Source organism: Opisthorchis viverrini (assembly GCF_000715545.1).
Source record: "Opisthorchis viverrini unplaced genomic scaffold opera_v5_125, whole genome shotgun sequence".
Classification (NCBI taxonomy): Eukaryota; Metazoa; Platyhelminthes; class Trematoda; order Opisthorchiida; family Opisthorchiidae; genus Opisthorchis; species Opisthorchis viverrini.
In genome coordinates this window covers 579,719-600,394 of record NW_008751786.1, presented here as the reverse complement: position 1 = coordinate 600,394, position 20,676 = coordinate 579,719, and the positions used below count along the sequence as shown (strand labels likewise).

Here is a 20,676-nt window from a genome sequence, read left to right as displayed (position 1 = left end):
GAGTTTTCAGCAACCTGTTGAGTAGTTTCCTTTATGAAAATCTACTACAGCTTAGTTAGCACTCGACATTGTTTCATTTCCGTGGTCCCGATACCACCGGGATATGCACACAGATCATTCCGTGAAATTAGGGTTAAGGTTGGTCAGGCTATATAATGTTATCCTTCAAGATCTAAAGAATGAACTTTTAAGATCATCATCACCGTTGTCCTCAACATGGTCAACATCGTCCCCCAGAATAGTAGCAATATGCTTCCAAAAGCAATTCCGAGGACATATTCTGTCAAGTAATTATAACACCACCTCACTAGGAAGTCCATTATCCTTACGAATTCACAAGTCAAGAAGAACGGGAAAAAAACAAAATCCCGATGCGGGTTCATTCACAAAAACAATGGTATGTAGAAACGACTTCGAAAAGTTTCTTGGTACGTATTCAAAAAGGTCGAAAACCAGTACGTGGGCTTCCTGGCCACCCTTGGAGATTGTCGACCTGTCAACAGACCATACCTGAACCGGGATAACCAGGATGACATCTATGCCATTTAGAAAGTACCATCATTTGCTGAGGAGTTGAAGTACATGGTAGGTGAATTTTCAACTGTTTAATCCAAAGTTTAAAATGTCGCACAATCCGAAATTTCATGCGATTGACTTTTTCTAAGGAAGCTAGCCTTTTAGTTGGTTTTCTTCTACGTCACCGAATGATCATACGTTCGTTCGAAAGCCCACTTTCTCAATGCTTCTTACTGGTAACGGTAGCACAAGTTTCAGGAAAAACAAGCTGTAATTGTGGGACCAAAGCAAAACAGAACACATACACTTTGCGATGGCTGAAAGCCACTTACAATCGAAATGTCATATGCAGAAAATCGTGATTTACGGAACCAGGCAGATGTGATTTGCGTGAGTGAATCGTGAGTAGTCTCACACACTACCTAACCAGGAACTGGTAGCCGAATGCTATGGTGTTCAGCAACGAACTCGGAGTTAGAGGTGGGATTTGCCTCAAGGCTAACAGTGCTTTACTGGACTGAATCCGATCAAACAGTCGCCTCTGCGGCCGAAGAAGGTTCGTGCATCAAGCGGGGTTCATTTGTCACATCAGCATAGGCCCCAACGGGCACTTCAAAGGACCAGTTTTATCAAGATCTGCCATGACTGCTTCGGTCCGCAAGAAGAACGGATACAGTAATTCTGGCGGGTGATATGAACGCGCAGGTTGGACGATTAAGTTCACAAGAGGCACGGTTAGGTGGTAGATTTGGAGCCGATGCTCAGCGGCTTCTTCATTTGTGTGCAAGTCATCTTCTGTTCCTGGCCAGTACGAAATTTTAACATGAACACTCACGTCGAGTTACTTGTTGGCCCCCAATCACAAGATATTCATGGACTCAATAGGATCATGTGACTAGCAGTTACTGATGGAGAGCATCAATTAAAGATTGGCATTCTTTCTGGTTTACGCAGCTTGACTCTGATCATTCTACTGTGTGAGCCCGGCTATCCCTACACTTTCCGTTAGCACTACGCGCACGACAACCCAGCAGTTCCATTAGCCATTTTCGACAAGTTTCAGTAGCTGAAGAGTATCAAGCTGACATGGCTAGAAAGCTATTGGGTGTGCATAGGGATGGAGATGATGAGAGTTTGAGTGGAAGAGGGTAAAAGAATATAGGCTCTCAGCTTTCTGAACAGTTTGTTTAGGCCACCTAACTTGGCCAGGTGAACACTGGATATCGTCGAGATCAGCGGATCGTATTGTTGCCAGAATGACTATACCAGCAACAAGCGATTTTGACGGTACACCGAAGAATGACGGAGAACGCTGGTGGATCTTAAAGACCTAGGATATGACGCTTTCGCTGCAGGCAACAGCCGAGCTTTATTTCAACCAATTTGCTGAACCAGTAGAGCAATATGTGAAAAAGGCGGAACGGCAATTCACACCCTCGGTCGAAGTCTTGAGCACTTAAAAAACAGTCCAGCTGGTCTCCCTCAACACAACTTCTGAAAGAACCCAGCGTGCCTGAACGGAACATCGACAAAAGCCCGCCATCAACAACCAAAGTCCAGCCTGAGCTATTCATCCTCCCCCGGCCCAGATGGTCTGTATCCCACATTCTTCAAAGAAGGTGAACAGGCTGACAACTATACAGCAGAAGATTTGGAACTCCTCGACCGTCATCCCAGTTTTCAACAAGGGCCTAAGAAAGTCATGCGAAAACCACCGTGGCATCAGCCTGGTATCTAACTCATCTAAGGTGCTCTCTGGCATTGGTTGGCTGGAGGGACAGATTCGTGAGAATCAAGCTGGGTTCCACTCTGGCTGAGGATGTATCAAGCATATCATTTCCCTGAAAAAAGCTACCCTTGACACGGTTGATCGTCAGCGGCTCTAGCAGCGTCTGACGATCATGGGTCTCCCTCCCAAACTTATATCCCTTATGAGGGCACAGTATGCGAACTCCTGTGGGCGCGTACGAGTAAATGGCAAGTTTTTGTCTCTGTATGCCACATCCAGTGGTGTAAGACACAGCTGTTCTCTGTCGCCTGTCCTCTTCAACTTTTTAATTGATGTGCTGCTTGAAAGTTCTTTGTCTGCCCCTGGAACCTTGGGGATTGAAATACTCCCGGGACGTTCCTTGACATAGACATTGAGTATGTGGACGGTTTTGCTATCCTTGGCTCAAAATGCGTGCCATCTTAAATAACCTAAGTGATTCTGCCACAAGGTTTGACATTCGCATCCCACCTGCAACAAGACCGAATGGGATCAAATCCGGAACTTACATTTGGAGACTAGCCTGTCGACGTGCTAGATGAATTTATCAACCTGGGCAGCTGTGTGACTTCCGGGGACTGGCTAGACATGAGGCCACTTCTCGTTTTGGTAAGGCCAGTGCAGCTTTTGCCAACCTCTGATGCATGTGGAGCGAGATGGCCCAATTGGTTAGGGCGCAAATTTACTGACCAAAAGGTCCGTGGTTCGAACCCGATCTCTGCCTCTAGATTTCTTCTGTCTAGGCTTGGGCAACCTGGCAGTATCCCAGCCCTCGTGCAGACTTCTGGTGGTATGTCAGCTAGGCACCGAAAGGGTGCTACAGTTGAACGATTTGTTCATTTTATTGTGTGGCACCGACGTGACGTCAGTTTGTCTATCAAGGGAAGAGTTTACACTGTGGTGGTGCAATCGATACTGCTTTATGAATCAGTAACTTGGCCCCTACGCGAAAAGAACATATGAAAGGTGCCAGTGTTGATAATCGGTGTCCTCGGAGCACCGGTCATGTCCAATTAGAACAGCGGGTTAGTGATAGTGAGGTAGGCTAGATGGTTCTAGAAAGAAGAAGCAACAGATGAATCACTCACGCTTCCTAAGTCACGCTGGTGAAGATATTCACTCCCCACGCCAGTGCCCTCACAGAGCTCTTATCGCCCAGCCCTTTTGCTGGGTGGGAGTGACCGGGAGGTGGACAGTGTATAACCTGGCAGTGAAGTATAAAGCACTCAGGCAGGTCGGAAACTGTTTTCTCCCTGGATGAGGACCTCGAGACTCAACTCACCGACTGCTAACGTCATGGTCGTGCATCAAAGCTCTCGCCTTCGATGCGTAGCTCCTACCCAGTTCGCAAACTAACGGAACATGCAATCGCCTCTGAAACCTGACTGTGTGTTCCACACTCCCCTTTTTCTGGTGATCGAAACTGTAGCAGTTGCAACCATTGTGTCTATGGTACACGGATTATGGCTAACAAATTTAAAGGAATTGAACTGCTAGTAGGCGCAAATGCAGGTTGGAGTACCTCGACCTTGATGAAATTGTATTACGCACCGGGTCAGCTGGGAAAGTTGATAATTAAGTGATGAAACACAAGGAAGTTAAGCAGTATTAAAGGATGCATTTTATGTTACCAAATTCTGATTGATTCGAGCTCGGTCTAAAGCATTTATCTGAAGTTATACAAAGAAGGCTTCGGTCTAAAAAATAGTTACCCTTGTTAACAGCAAGTGAACGAAAGATTTTTTATGTACGAAGTGCTTTCGGAAAAAGACAAAAGAGGCATACCGGACCCAGTCACATGTGCTTTAAAAATATCCTGTCTTGAGTTCGCGCTGCGACAGCATTTTGAACGGTGTAATTTTGATAGTGGATTCGATCGAGAGCATTATAGTACCTGTCAGTTCTCCAGAGAAATTACTGGATACGAACGTGCATCCGATGCGCTCGAAAAGGAATTATCAATCAGATTCCCATTTGCTAATGACGCTTCTAATGGGCTATTCACCTACCGCCCAGACACTAATACTGTGTTTTTGACCAACCAGGTACTAGCTTCACAAACAGGTCGCTTCAGGTGACTAGGTGCCTAAATAAGCTGCAGCGGCTGGCTGCGGTGGTCAAACTCTGGGGCAACTAATTGGTCGTGAAAGAGGGAACCCATTCTCTTGGGTTAAAGAAAGGAAAACGCGGGAAAACCTACGAGCCCAGTCTAGAGACATTTGACGTTCTTAACTCACAGCACCATCTATCTTTCGCGCCAGTTATCACATGACATTTTAGCGTAAAGAGAGAACCAAGAGGGAAATAGTTCCGTTCAGTTCCCCAAGCTTTGGTTTCATTCTTGTGTTATACGTGAATGCTGTTCCCGCACTGGTGTCTGGTGCCGGGAAAAGACTCGCTGATAAGGAATACATCAGCTTTATTGCGAACAAGCGAGTGCGCGAGCGCGAAAATACGACAGCTTTAGCCTATCATATTGGAGGGACACTGTCTGACCTTGGTCCAGTGCTGTCTCCCACTGTCTGGCATTAATACAAGGTTGTCTCGCGCTACATATTGAGGGAGCGCTGTCTGACCTTGATCCAATGATGACTCACGGTGTCTGGCTTTGATACTAGGCTGTATTTTGAGGGGGCGTTGTCTGTCTGGTCAGCATCTAGTGGATTTGAGGGTCTCAGTAGATTTCGGGCATTCAGTGGTTACTTTCAGGAATCCGACATTCCTGATTTTTTGGATGCGGAGGTATTTCAGAAAAAGGAACTACTTCTAAGAAAGATCACCCAAAGAAACAAAACTCAACATGGTCTTTCCTACTGCTGGTTTCTCCCGAACCGAAAGCGGGAAAATTGAACAAAAAACCCGAAGAAAACCATTCTGATAAATCAAATCACCCCTATCGTGTTGAATGCATCCCCAAGTGAAGTATGCACGCAGCAGACTGAATGAAAAATGTAATGTCAAACTCTGTAAGGCGTAAGTAAACCTTGGGGATCGCTCGTAGTAAGTGAAACCCCGAAGCGCTTAGATTGCCTCAGTATGGATCCGGAGATGTGGAAACGCTTTGTTTCAAGAACAGAAATACTCAATAAAGCTGATGAATTGGATCGTGTAGGATACCAAGGAAAACCAAGGGCTGGAAATGTAAAAATATGCACGTGCATCTCACACCTGAGTGTTTACACGTACTCTCAAGAAAGAAATGGGGGTGTAGCGACCGACCAGTTCGTTTTTCAACTGGATGATATTTTGGTTGATTCGGTAGACGTCATGGTATTCCTGTCTTCCCGATATTTATTGTGCGTATCGAGAAAACAGGTTGAAAGTTTGCTGTGACTCTCCGGAGATCCAGTGATGACCCTCGTCAAACTTGCAAATGAGTAAGTGTATGACCTCAAGTTCCATTCATCCAAAACGATTTACTAGTTGTCATCAAGTAAGTGGATGAAACTCTAGGTGTGCCCACCCCTGCTCTGATAGCCGGATAATTCGACCAATGCCTGTGTGACAAAGTTTGTCGCTGTCCAAAGAAAACGTTCGTGTGTTTCGATGTAACAAAGAGGAACAATTCATTATTCGAAAACTGGTTTTTGGGCTTTCGCTTGCCAGGGATCGGCTGCGAAAACAAGATGCATGCTTTGTCCAGAAACGTGATTCGCATAAAATTAGCTGAATGAAATAGTCCGTTTGAAAAGTCCAGAAATTTTAGCCGTATGACCGATCTTGTGGGACGTAACTCCATTCAGACATTAGATTTGTTTTACAAACAAGAGTACCGGCATTCTTGTGTGAAGAAGCAAGCCACATATTGGCGTTTGGTCAAAATTCTACATTGCTATAGGCCTGAATACGTTTGAATCCAATGCCCCTCATCAGCAGTGCAGGCGGTGACCTTCTCAACTGCATAGCCGGAAAGCTCACTCAGTTACTCACTGAAAAGGGCAAGACTTTGCGGGAACAACCGACAATACGTTTGCTTACTAGCCGATGTCGTATGCTCCCACATTCCTCCCGTCCATGGAAAAGAGACCCTTACCTTGCTTCAAATTCGGCTTCTTTTGTTTTTTTTTGGCGAAACTCGTAATGAAAGACTCAGTTTGACCGCTTCGAATGACGCTCCTTATGAGGATGTTTTCTTTCCATCGACCCACTACTTATATGGCTTCGAAGGCTACTCAACAGATCACAACCGTTTCCTCGTTCCCTAAGACTCGTCAAGCGGGCGTAGTCCCCACGTCTATGTCTGAAGAAATACGCTCAACTGCCAACAGTTCAGTGCCAGCCTTAGGTGGCACGGAATTTGAGATACCATTGTACATGTTCACGACTTAACGCACTACTTACAGAGATTTCCCCCCAACAAAACCAGAGCGACACACTCGAGATTGATTGACGAAGTTCATAGTGTAGTCGTTCACCGACCTTTCAGCAAACGATTAAACTGTGCAGGTTCGCACGACACGACTTTGGAAATTTAGGGCAGTGGGTGTGAGAACTTTTCGCACTCTGTTTTGGAGCAGTATGTAGTGCATACCCTCAGAAGGAACTTGACCGCATCACCGCGGATTTCAGTGTTGCACTCTATTTTCATCTTAGGGACTATCGGGATTATCATCATCACAATCATTGTCATCATCATTATCAACCAATCATCATCGTCGCCTTCATCATCATCATCCAATCATCATCGTAATCATCATCAACCAATCATCATCATCGTCGTCATCATCATCGTCATCATAATCATCATCAACCAATCATCATCGTCATCATCAACCAATCATCACGGTAATCATCATTATCATCATGATCACGGACAGCATGATATCAGTGTTCAACACCGGCGCTTAACTGCCGAATACCTGGATGCATACCGCGTACTCCCAAGTGATTTTTACACCCTATTTCTGTTAGGATTAGTCAGCCGTATGCTAGTACATGTCTGTAGAAAAGTCGGAACCCAAAAGCTAGCGGAAAGCAGTGTATGCACGTACGGGTTGAAAATGCTATGGCTGATAGGTGGCTCCAAATGATTGAACTGTCCCTTTGGACAACCCAAATGCCGTGACCCTCACGGACTGGAGCTGAAGGTTACCGGCCTGTTTCAAGTACACAGTTTGGAACTAATGGCCAGTCTATTCAAAACGTTTTGAATGCAAAAACTAACACAGGAAGCACCCACTTAATCTGTCTGTCCCACGGAACCAAACTCGCTTTCTGCAAGGTTTATGGGCAAAAACCAATGTCTAATGGATGCCTCCGGGGTGTTAATCATCTCAAACAAATATCCAAATTGATTTCACTCACTTGCTTGTAAACTTTGTTGTCCTGCATGAAGTTGTGCACATGTTTTTCGGCGCGTGAAAGTTCAAGTTTTCGTGCCACCACGGCGACAACCAGAGCCGTACAGGCTGAACCCTGGACAGGTGGAAAAGACGGGGAATGAACGATGAAAAAAATCAACCGGGTTGAAAAAAACAAGGGCGTGCATAAATTAGACACCAAACGTGTGTCAGTAGCAAAACCATTCCAAAGCTTTCAGCCCTTTGGCAATATGCATAGCAGCGTAGCGTGAACTATTTTCCGACTTGTTGTTGGGATCTCTGTTAGTAGCCTGATTTAACGCATTCTGCACTAAAATTGTTGAGGTTTGTCACGTGATTTTTGACAAGAATGTATCGGGCCGCACGTTGTTGGTTTTCAAACTTGAAGCGAAGTGAAGCAGGGTTTCACCTTCTTTGGTCAGTTACTCAAACCAAGCCGTGAACTTCAATTTTTTACAGACAGCTATTCATCAACACTGAGGTAATAAAACCATATTCTAGTCAATCACCTACAGTTAAGTACTCAGGTGGAGTTATTTTTAAGTCGTTTCGGAATTTTCAAAGTTTGTTCTAATGTTTTCGTTTTCAAAGTCTAATGTTTTCGTAGAGGAAACTACTCACAAGGTTGCTGAAAACTCTTCGACAGCCCTTTCTTGTGGCTCATCAGGTAGGGTAGGTCCCCGAGTTTCCGTCAACCTTATGTTCTACTTGAAGGTGTCACTATTCTTCTAGCCATCAGCATTCTGATAAAAGTGAGTGTGTCAGAGTGGCTCTTCCCAGGTTATCTTTGCGTATTACCGTCTATCGACAATCGGCACAGCTAGCGTATTGACTTAAATTGACGCATTTATCCCACATAAAGGAATTCATTGTAGAGTGATGATCGGAAATCGAGAATTTCGATCCGCTACTTTGTATACTACTGTGCATACTTGCTTTATTGTGATAAGTTCAAGGAGTACCGGAAGAGAACGCAGACGGGGGGACCCAATATGTGCCTTGCTTTTCAAACCAGTATCCCTATATTTGTAGGAAATTCAGATTGAGGTACCATCTCAAGGCAACAGACACAAGGAGTCATTACAGCTTGCTTCAAGGATGGCAAAAGGTCCTGCTGCAGACAAGAACATCAACTAGAGATACACAATCGGCTATGCGGAAGGTCTCGTCAAGCAGCCTCTTGATGACGGGTCAATCTCTCTTACAAACGAGAGCAATCTTCGAGGTCAAATACCAAATGTCAGACAACAACACGCTCACCCAAGTCACTGTGTTTACAATTCGCTTCCATCCTGTATCGTGTTCGAAAAGTGGCTCGATGCACTATTCCAGGAGTTCAGAGACACACTTGCCTAGATAACCAGGCATTTCACACAAATCAGCTACATTCTGTTGGACACAAGAAGCTTAGCATTACCATGGCTAATCCGCAGCAATTTTCTCCAACGCCGCGAGAAACTTTGGAGATGGTATTGTCTCTGAGTGTATGGTCCGTCATATTGCTTTCTGATATATGGTCACACTGGGTGTGACGGTTAAACTACTGAACTAAGTAACTAGGCCAACCTTTTTTCTCTACCTGCAACGGGTCAGTTTAAGAAATCATCGTGGTCTCAAAATCAATGAACTATTGGGAGTAGTGATCGGCAACCTAGCATTTACCATGCTTTCATTATTCAACCTTGGTTTGCGCCGCAGAATTAGGCATCTTTAATCCAAGTTGCCTGAGTTCGCCCGGAAGCCGGAGCTACCAGACACTATTCTCTGAGAAGGCCACTTTTCAGAAACGAGATCACTTAGCTGATCCCCAGAAATTTTTGAATGTTAAATATCCTCCAGAAAGCATATGTCGGTTGATTTTCCGAGATGGTATCTCAAAAACAAATGTGTACGCTGTTTGATCTGCTTCAAGTTTGCATCGATTTTTCGGAGATTTTGAAAGGTCCATTCACGGGCTTATTCATAATCATTTCAAAAAGACTACGTTTACATAATTCGTGGTCAAAATTGAATGTAAGATAAGCTGGAGGGGCTTTCAATCTTATGAGGGCAAAGACTACAAAGTCGATCAACAGGACAAGTTGATTTGAATGTGACCAAAAATTAAGCTAGGATTTTGGCCGTTCGCTCAATGGCTGATTTTCCAATACACCCAACTCTGTGTTCAGTCCATTGCAGCGAGCATGTAGGTTCGGGATGACCCCGCAGTCATACGAACCGCTTGGTTACGTCAAAGTAACCGCAACTCTTTTTTAATCTGTGACTCCGTGTTTCCGGAGGGCTACAGTTCCTGGTTGAAGATAGGGAACTTGAGACCAGTTGATCTTGCACAAGCCACATCTGTAACAGATAAGTCCACCCACCCTGAACTCACAATATTTACTGACCCTTTGGAATTGTGGTACGTTCACTCGATTGCCGCCTCCTGGAGGGTGTTTCACGAATCAATTCCCTGCAACGATGCTGTTATATATGGCTGTTTTCCCGCCCCGGTGCATGTTGCCAGAAATAAAGACTCAGCGACAATGGTACACAACAGCTTTATTACAACAAGCGAGTTAGCGTGTGTGCAGCGGCCCGGCGCTCTTCAAAGGGCACTTTTTAACGCTGATCTGGGCTGTCTGACAGGCGTTTAGTGAACACCAATCAACATTAATCGTGTTTCCATAAAATGCATGAATGCTGATCACATTCGGCCATTCTTCTGTGGCGTGCCTGAACACTCATCAGCTTTTGCTGAATCCATTGAATGATTGACTGGCCTGAATGCTTGCCGACTTTCCTAGAGAGATCTTGGTAGAGTTTCAGGGCCTCAGTAGATTCTGGTCGTTTTGTGGTTACTTTGAGGAATCTGACATTCCTGATATGGCACCCTTGTATATGTACGCAACTCTGAGTACTATTCGGGTAAGACCGAAGTCATGTGCGCACAGGATTAGTTACTCTTATCACAGTAGCTTATGTCACACACAAAAAAACTCGTCCAATAAGTTTGCACAGAGTACGGAACAATCACAGATAATTTTCGCTGGCCTGCATCCGTTTAGTTAATCACTTTCAATGGCCGTTGAAGTGATTCGACCGAACAAGTAGCCGCCTAAGTGAAAAAATGTATTTCCTTGCAAATTAGTTTTTTGTTCACGGAAGGCTTGGACGAATTTATAGTTTATCGTGCTCCTCACCAGCCAACATCCGACGTCGTCTTCTTGCTCCTCGGCAGATTGGCTTGACTCCCGGATTCCAACCAATCCCGTGTTCTACTCACTACTAATTGTATCTCATCAGCTGCGTACAATACGACATTCAAATAAAGTATGGCGTTGATGGAAACTCAGGGCTATGCCCAGTGATGAGCACCAAGTAGAGCAAAGTCAGTGGTCAGGGAACAAATAATTTTCTTCCGTCAGGTGTTAGCCTGTTTGAGTGTGTCAACTGAACTTCACTGGTTAATATCGTCTAATCAAGCCTTGTCTTCTGCAAGTGACCAGGTCGTGTGGAGCGATTTGTCCGCACGAAGAAAGCAGACAGAAAGTGGCTAAATACACTCATTTGCAAACGAATTCGCTTTTGCGAATGACTCACCTGGAACCCGACCAAATGTGCTGCACCAGGCCGCCCCATGTTTTAGTTGCTACGATATTCGAGATATCACGATACACGTAAATACGTAAGGCACCACTCATAAGGTGTGTTTCGCTAACTACGTGCAATTTGGTTTTGAGTAGAACATAAGGTTGACAGAAACTCGGGGACTGCGCCTACCTGATGAGCCCGAACTGGAAGGGCGAAACCGCTCGTGGGCTTTCAAAGAATTTTCCAGCGACTTATGAGTAGTACATTACGTGCAGACAGAAAGTAATTCATCCGTATGATCTCCGAGGAGTGCCAAACTTAACTGTTGTACAAAGAGGTCTGATAAGCCTACGGTTGTATGTCGAACTCAAAAACAGTGCACATTGGTAGAGCCAAGTGGGCCGTCTACAGTTTTTCCGATGACGCCACGACACTGACTTGAAAAAGATCAAACTGGAGCCTATCCACAGGGACATGGATGTACTGAAGTTACTGATGGATAGATAAGGGCAATCTGTCGCATACGACACATTAAGGCTTATGTAGGTTGCGCATGGAAAACGGTTTTCACCCAGAAAGAACATGGTTAAAGTGAGCCTTTATTAGAAGTAGTCTGTAAGTAGTCTATAGGCGAAGTAGTTTGTCTGAATCACTCCCACCGGGGAATATAATGTTTCGAATATCTTAATATTTCACTGACAACAATGGCAGTCTGTCAAAGTTTCTTGATACCACTCACCGACACTGGATAGCACTTTCAACTGAGCATAACCGCGTGTGAGATGTTTGTTACAGAGCACTTTGTGCGTTGAAAAAACCTGCGTGTTTTGTTACATTCCAAACTGTAAACGTCTTTGGACCAAATCAATAAACAGTGATCAGTACAACACACGGCCACGTAAATCGGCTGACTGATGGTGTTGGCTAGAACGTCATCTAGAAGATTTTTAGGTCATTTTCTGTAAAAAAAACAACTTATAAATTTGCCGGAAACTCCTCAACGGTCTGTGATGGTTTTCTCCTGCTTGGAAATCAATAACATGGGCCAAATCTCCGGGTTTACGGTAATCGTATGATCTAGCCTAGCACCNTTCCGTCAACCTTATGTTCTACTTGAAGGTGTCACTATTCTTCTAGCCATCAGCATTCTGATAAAAGTGAGTGTGTCAGAGTGGCTCTTCCCAGGTTATCTTTGCGTATTACCGTCTATCGACAATCGGCACAGCTAGCGTATTGACTTAAATTGACGCATTTATCCCACATAAAGGAATTCATTGTAGAGTGATGATCGGAAATCGAGAATTTCGATCCGCTACTTTGTATACTACTGTGCATACTTGCCTTATTGTGATAAGTTCAAGGAGTACCGGAAGAGAACGCAGACGGGGGGACCCAATATGTGCCTTGCTTTTCAAACCAGTATCCCTATATTTGTAGGAAATTCAGATTGAGGTACCATCTCAAGGCAACAGACACAAGGAGTCATTATAACTTGCTTCAAGGATGGCAAAAGGTCCTACTGCAGACAAGAACATCAACTAGAGATACAAAATCGGCTATGCGGAAGGTCTCGTCAAGCAGCCTCTTGATGACGGGTCAATCTCTCTTACAAACGAGAGCAATCTTCGAGGTCAAATACCAAATGTCAGACAACAACACGCTCACCCAAGTCACTGTGTTTACAATTCGCTTCCATCCTGTATCGTGTTCGAAAAGTGGCTCGATGCACTATTCCAGGAGTTCAGAGACACACTTGCCTAGATAACCAGGCATTTCACACAAATCAGCTACATTCTGTTGGACACAAGAAGCTTAGCATTACCATGGCTAATCCGCAGCAATTTTCTCCAACGCCGCGAGAAACTTTGGAGATGGTATTGTCTCTGAGTGTATGGTCCGTCATATTGCTTTCTGATATATGGTCACACTGGGTGTGACGGTTAAACTACTGAACTAAGTAACTAGGCCAACCTTTTTTCTCTACCTGCAACGGGTCAGTCTGAGAAATCATCGCGGTCTCAAAATCAATGAACTATTGGGAGTAGTGATCGGCAACCTAGCATTTACCATGCTTTCATTATTCAACCTTGGTTTGCGCCGCAGAATTAGGCATCTTTAATCCAAGTTGCCTGAGTTCGCCCGGAAGCCGGAGCTACCAGACACTATTCTCTGAGAAGGCCACTTTTCAGAAACGAGATCACTTAGCTGATCCCCAGAAATTTTTGAATGTTGAATGTCCTCCAGAAAGCATATGTTGTTTGATTGTCCGAGATGGTATCTCAAAAACAGATGTGTGCTGTTTGATCTGTTTCAAGTTTGCATCGACTTTTCGAGGATTTTGAAAGGTCCAATCACGGGCTTATTCATAATCATTTCAAAAAGGCTACGTTTACATAATTCGTGGTCAAAATTGAATTTAAGATAAGCTGGAGGGACTGTCAATCTTATGAGGGTAAAGACTACAAAATCGATCAAGAGGACAAGTGTGACCAAAAATTAAACTAGAATTTTGGTCGTCCGCTCAATAGCTGACTTTCCAATACACCCAAATCTGTGTTCAGTCCACTGCAGCGAGCATGTAGGTTCGGGATGACCCCGCAGTCATTCGAACCGCTTGGTTACGTCAAAGTAACTGTGACTCCGAGTTTCCGGACTGTTTAGGCTACAGTTCCTGGTTAAAGATAGAGAATTTGAGACCAGCTGATCGTGTACAGGCTACTTCTGAAACAGATAAGTCTACTCGACCTGAACTCACAACATTTAGTGACCCTCTGGAACTGTGGCACGTTCAGTCGATTGTCGTTTCCTGGAGGGATGTTTCATGCATCGATCTCCTGCGGTGATGCTGTTATATCTGGCTGCTGATCGCGCCCCAGTGCCTAGTGCCTGAGAAAAGAACTCACCGACAAAGAATGCAACAGCTTTATTGCAGCAAGCGAGTTAGTGCGAGTGCAAAAGTTACAACGGCCTCGCGCTCTTCAAAGGACACTTTTTAACACTGCTCCAGGCTTTCTGATAGGCGTTTAGTGAACATCCACCAACGTCAATCGTATTTCCACAAAATGCCTGAATGCTGATCACATTCGGTCATGCTTCTGTGACGTGCTTTTGCTGAATTGATTGAATGATTGACTGGCCTGAATGCTTTCCTGCTTTCCTATAGAGAATTTGCTAGAGTTTCAGGGTCTCAGTAGATTCTGGTCGTTTTGGGGTTACTTTCGGGAATATGATATTCCTGATAGTCATCCAGCTGTCCTTACAACTCTGCACGCAACTCTGAGTACTATTCGGGTAAGAGTGACGCCATGTGCGCCCAGGATTGGTTACTCTTATCACAGTAGCATATGTCACACAAAAAACTCGTCCAATAAGAGTACGGAGCAATCACAGATAATTCTCGCTGGCCTGCATCACTTTAGTTGATCACTTTTCAATTGCCTTTGAAGTGATCCGACCGAACAGGCAGCCACCTAAGTGAAAAAATGTATTTCCTTGCAAATTAATTTTTTGTTCACGGAAGGCTTGGATGAATTTATAGTTTATCGTGCTCCTCACCAACCAACATCCGACGTCGCCTTCTTGTTCCTCGGCAGATTGGCTTGGCTCCCGGATTCCAACCAACCCTCTGTTCTACTCACTACTAATTGTACTTATCGGTTGCCTACAATACGACATTCAATTAGAGCATGGCGTTGATGGAAACTCAGGGCTATGCCCAGTGGTGAGCACCAAGTCAGTGGTCAGGAAACAAATGGTTTCCTTCCGTCAGGTGTTAACCTATTTGAGTGTGTCAACTGATACTTCGCTGGTTGATATCGTCGAATCAAGCAACTGACTTGAAAAAGATCAAACTGGAGCCTATCCACAGGGACATGGATGTAGTGAAGTTACTGGTGGATAGATAAGGGCAATCTGTCGCATACGACACATTAAGGCTTATGTAAGTTGCGCACGGAAAACGGTTTTCACCCAGAAAGAACATGGTTAGAGTGAGCCTTTATTAGAAGTAGTCTATAAGTAGTCTATAGGCGAAGTAGTTTGTCTGGATCACTCCCACCGGGGAATATAATGTTTCGAATATCTTAATATTTCACTGAAAACAATGACAGTCTGTCAAAGTTTCTTGATACCACTCGCAGACACTAGATAGCACTTTCAACTGAGCATAACCGCGTGAGATAGGTTTGTTACAGAGCACTTTGTGCGTTGAAAAAACCTGCGTGTTTTGTTACATTCCAAACTGTAAACGTCTTTGGACCAAATCAATAAACAGTGATCAGTACAACACACGGCCACGTAAATCGGCTGACTGATGGTGTTGGCTAGAACGTCACCTAGAAGATTTTTAGATCATTTTCTGTACAAAAAACACTGCTACTCATAAATTTTCTGGAAACTCCTCAACGGTTTGTGATGGTTTTCTCCTGCTTGGGAATCAATAACTTGGCCAAATCCCGGGTTGACGGTAATCGTATGATCTAGCCTAGCACCAAATTTCACACAATTTGCTTAAAACACAAGTTATTCGCAATACTGAGGTGGTGATAACTGAATCCAAGCTGAGTGTCTCGCTGAAGGCGTTCTTCAACTTAATTTCTGGGGAAAAATCCATTCGGTGTTTTAGTTGGTAGGAAATTCAAGATATCAATTTAGATTTTCTCGAATTGCTTCGAAAATGGCGTGCGCGACCAACCTGGATGATAAGACATTCGAATCAAGGGGCCAGACACTTGAATGGAAAGCAATGGGGAGGGAGCTATTCGACCGGCCACTAGTTCGGATAACCTACTGGCTGGTGTAATTTTTTGTACTCGATTTAAGCCGCGGCTCAGGACCAGCTCAGCTGCTGGATTATATAATGTCATTGAGTAAAATAAACCCCGGCTGGAGTCTTGTTTCAAAGGATCCTGTCCAAACGCTGTATTCCAACTTGAATCACCCTAAAAGGTGCATTCGGACTAGAATACCATGCAAAACTTGCATCCGTTCAAGGAACCGACAGAAGTAACTGTTCTCCGTTACAATGTATGCGGGAATTACCAACTTTTTGAGCTGAATCGCATGAGATACAGCAGAGAAACCTCTGCTGTGTACGCATTTTGTGATGTTTGAAATACTACTTACTGTTCTTGGTCCTGATTTTCGTTATAAATCCCAGTAAATTGGTCAAGTAAGACCTAGGAGAGATGTTTAAAACTAGTACAGTTTTCCCTTCATTGCAAAAAACGTACATGTTGTTGTGTCGTCCGGGGGTGACCCGTCAACTCGCGTAAGGAAGAACCCAAAGTCGAGCACAGGAACAGGTCTTTTTTGCCGCGAAGTAAGGCGGTTTATATAAATCGGAAAAAATGGCATGAATTGGCTGAAACTTCAATTCAACCGAGTAATCAATAGGAACCAAGAGTTATGCACGATCGAGCAGAAAAATAACGAAATGCAACGACCAATAGGAGTCACACGTGAGAGCGGAATGAGGATAAACCAATAGGGACTTAGTACGATGCAATCTGGTGGCTGAACGTCTGGTGACGGCAAATATAAGCAGAATGTGAGAATTGACCAGGAAACGATCATCCGTAGTTAAGACGAAATTTTAGACAATTAACAGTTCCGTTCTGGTAACCCATGTTACTTTTCAAGGGACAATCCCGGCCCTACTGGTTGAACTGCTGTCTTTTTAGAAAGACCCACCCCATGGAGCAAAAGTGCAGATACTTCCTGGTCTCTGAGATGCTTTCTTTATTCCTTAAGGATGCACAATACAAGTGCAACGACCGGCGCCAGTGAACGACATATTTAGTTGATTTCATGAGCAATACCGGTCCACTATACCATCAGAACAAAAGGGTTCTCTTTCCTGGTACTCACTCAATCCAGAATCGGTGTAAAGCTCTACTGGGAGGAACACGTCGGAGCTGCACTGCAAAGTAAGCTGCATTTGAGAGGCATGATGATCTTTTTTCTCCTGAGCTTCCAACGAGTGCAGCTACTTTGATTTTTTGCCGTTTGTAATGAGGCCACCGCAAGGTTTGTTGCAGCGTGTCTCAGTCAGTACTATACTAAAATGTCGGTTCGTTGTGAGACAAGATCACACATCTTAAGAAATCACCAAAGCTCCTGGACACGACTAAGTAAAGTTCTACTTGGCGGGATACCAATTTTAATATCAATGTCTGGCCACAGTTAAGTTAATGGCAATTGGCTGACGCAACCCAAGTATGCTGACCCAGAAAGCGTTCGCATGACCACTGAGTGATACATGCTCCGCTCACGTGATCGATGGCCATTCAGGCCAATCGATTGCGAAGTGAGCAGTTTTCACACCTCCCTTCCTCCGTGTTCTTGTTTTACTTGTACGGATAGCCCAATTCTAGTTTTGTGATCTTGCCATGTGTATTGATTAGAAAAAGAGATCCCCAAAAGCATCGCTATTCATCCGTTTGCTGTGGCAAAATATCTCCACGTGGGGAAACATCTTGATTAAATATTTATTTTCATTCTGCAAAGCTGGCTCCAGTGTTCTCTGATGCATGGCGAGTACGTGGACACGTATCACAGTGATTCCATCATTTATAAGTGAACCGGATTCATCCACTCTCAGGTCTGTCGTTGCCCTTACAATGAAACAGAGTCGGGAAAAAAACACAACTTGAGTGGACACTAATGGAGTTCTCTTAGGACTGATAATGGCAAGGATCAGATAGCTACAAGAGAGATGATGGAATACCGGGTTTTCCCACACCCTGACTGGAGCATATAATATGCTCACAGGGATAAATTGAGATAAATCTGCTGACAACTAATCATATTATTTGACTCATAAATATTAAACAGAACGGAACTTTACTCCGATCACTATATAGTGGACTGCAACCTAAGTCGGTAGAGTTTCGGTGTATTCATTCATACAAAGCCGAAAAATAGTATTTTTGCCCCCCTCCCTCAAGAGATTTGATCTCATCACAAACCAAAAAGATGGCTTGGCATCGGTGATCGCTCGGGAAAAAGCGGTCCCCCTATTCATTCCTATCCATCTAGACTAATACCAATATGATTGATACCTAAAAATAGCTCCGTTCCGATGTCTGCCCGTACAGATACGTACAAATCGCGAGTGAGAATATGTATAAATCCGTTCTGAAATCCTCTGTTTTGCTGACGTATAACGGCTGGTTATTTATAGCCTTGGTCAATAACTGCACTGTTTGCACGACATATTGCAATAGCTTCCGCTTTGTAGGCCCTTAAAAATCGGAGCTTCATTTTGACAAACATTTGCTGCGCTTTTGTGAGGGTAGACACAAAACACCAAATTTAGTTTATTGTTCACTCTAAACACATTATCTGCTTTAGCTCTTGCTTGTTTAACGAAACAAGCATGTGGTTCCTTCCGTTTAACATACCAGACTCAGCTGCCTGACGTAAAAGTTAGCTTACACTATAGACGTAACACACTACTCATACGGTTGCTGAAGAACCTTCGACATCCCACGATCAATTTCGCCCTTCTTGGAAATCATCAGTTAGTCCCAGCGCTTCCGTCAACCTTACGTTCTACTCGGGGACTACTTCAGCTACCTGATGAGCTTTAAGAAAGGACGAAACCGGTCGTGGGCTGTCGAAGAATCTTCAGCAACCTTGTGAGTAGTGCATTAGGTATGCACATGTATCGCGATATCTCGAATATCATACCAACTGACGCATGAGGCGGCCTAGACATCATAAAAGAAAGCTTCAACTGAATTCTAGGTGAATCTTTCGCAAAACCAAATTTGTTTCCAAATGAGTGTATTTCGTTAACTTCTCCCACTTTATCCCATCTTAACTTGTCTCATTTTTACCCAAACTAACTTCTGAAATCTGTCATGTTCACTCTCATGCTACACGAAGAGAGATACCAAGAAATCGCATGGGTTTTAGAAACCTTTGAAGCTTTTGCTTCTCACGATGTTTATCCAAGTTATTCAACAGCCGGATTGTCCAAATAAGTCAAGCTGAGTTTGAAAAGTTTTGAATACTTCCTTTCTTGAACTACTGTGTTCTTGTAAACCGAAGAAACAAAGTCATTATGCAGCAAGTATCGCATTCTACTAAGCGCAGAACTGCGTTAGTAAAGGGAGTTGCGTTGCGGCGTGTTATTCGCGATCGGAGTGTGAACGAAGGAGAAAGTGGTAGTCGTACTGCAATTGCCTATACACATGGCCTGGAACCCAAAATTCAGGCACACTGCTGTTCCCCATTTGCGCGAGAAGCTTCTTTGATTCTGTAAACTGTTTTTGATCTGACGAACCCCAAAGCAAAGTGTGCCATTTACGGATTTCAGGCAAGAGTTAAATGCGACTGATTTCGACAGCCACCTGACTTAGAGTGTTCACCTTCAGTCCAGTTGACTAATGTAGCAACGCGCGAAAGTGCGCCACCTACCTGTGAGCAAATAGGGTCGTAATATGGAATAGATGGCGCAATAAGGTCAAACTTCCTTCCATCAAGGCCAGATAATATGGCATATGGATAGCCTTTGGAGCAATTGGATCAAGAATTGCATGAGTTTTCCGCCCCTTGGTTGGTAGCCGCGTTTTCAGCCCCTTGGTTAGTAGCCGAGTCGACGGTGTAACTGGATATTCTGCAACCTCATACTGCTTCAAGGATAAAACCATGGATGATCTTCATAGTAGCAATGTTGTGGAATGTAGGTAGCTCGGCTATGCTGCTTGGTTGTTCGCCTAGCTTGGCAGTTGGATTGCAAACGTTTCATCACCAATCGAGGTGACATCGTCAGTGCAATCCAACTGCCAAGCTCGGCCGACAGACCAATGACCTTCATATATTCCAACATATGTTACTCTGAGGTCAGCGTAGCAGTAACGTATACCATACGCAAGCCAACTCAAGTCGGTCATCCTCCAAGTTACGTCTAGAATTTAGCCGGTACACTCAAAAAGAGATGATCTTCGTGTAGCAGTGCCACCTCAGACATTGTTATCAAAAAGTTTGTAGCACCAGCAACGAAAAACGCCTTGTTTCTAAGGTGTGATGTTAACGGAATAAAAACGAATAAACAAAAGTGAATAAAATGACTAAACGATTAATAGATCTCCAAGTGAGTATGTTTCACGTAGCCTGCCTGATTCATTCTAAGAAAAGTTCATTTTGTTGTTTGAGATAGATGCGAGCTTATGAGGAACAGCGTTTTCAAAATGTTGAAAATAGTGAAATATTTTGCCTTATTTCTTGTTGTACCAACACGGGCGGGCAACTTTCTGTCAGGTGGCGCCCAGACATGGAAAAAGTACATGTACAGAGAGTGACGCATCCCCAAGGTCACCGTCGACACGACACGTTCGGAAAGCTGGTGCGTTGGCGGAGCGCACCAAACGCGACTTAGCAACATGCGACCAGCGGAGTGGGGCTAACACTGTTCACGACCGGAACACTGCCATTGGCTGTACAGAGCGAACGAGTAAACGACCCTATTTGGCCATTTAGTCATCCTATATG

General features: G+C 44.2%; 1 protein-coding gene across 1 annotated transcript in view; it reads right to left on the bottom strand.

The window, feature by feature from the left end:
* T265_06336 (hypothetical protein) overlaps positions 1-20,676 on the bottom strand; it is a gene marked incomplete at both ends in the record, with an annotated part of 59,822 nt that overhangs the window by 14,103 nt on the left and 25,043 nt on the right. Inside the window, one exon of the mRNA XM_009171569.1 lies at positions 7,589-7,699. Within this exon, the coding sequence (XP_009169833.1) occupies positions 7,589-7,699 (111 nt within the window). The remainder of the gene's footprint in view (positions 1-7,588; positions 7,700-20,676) is intronic.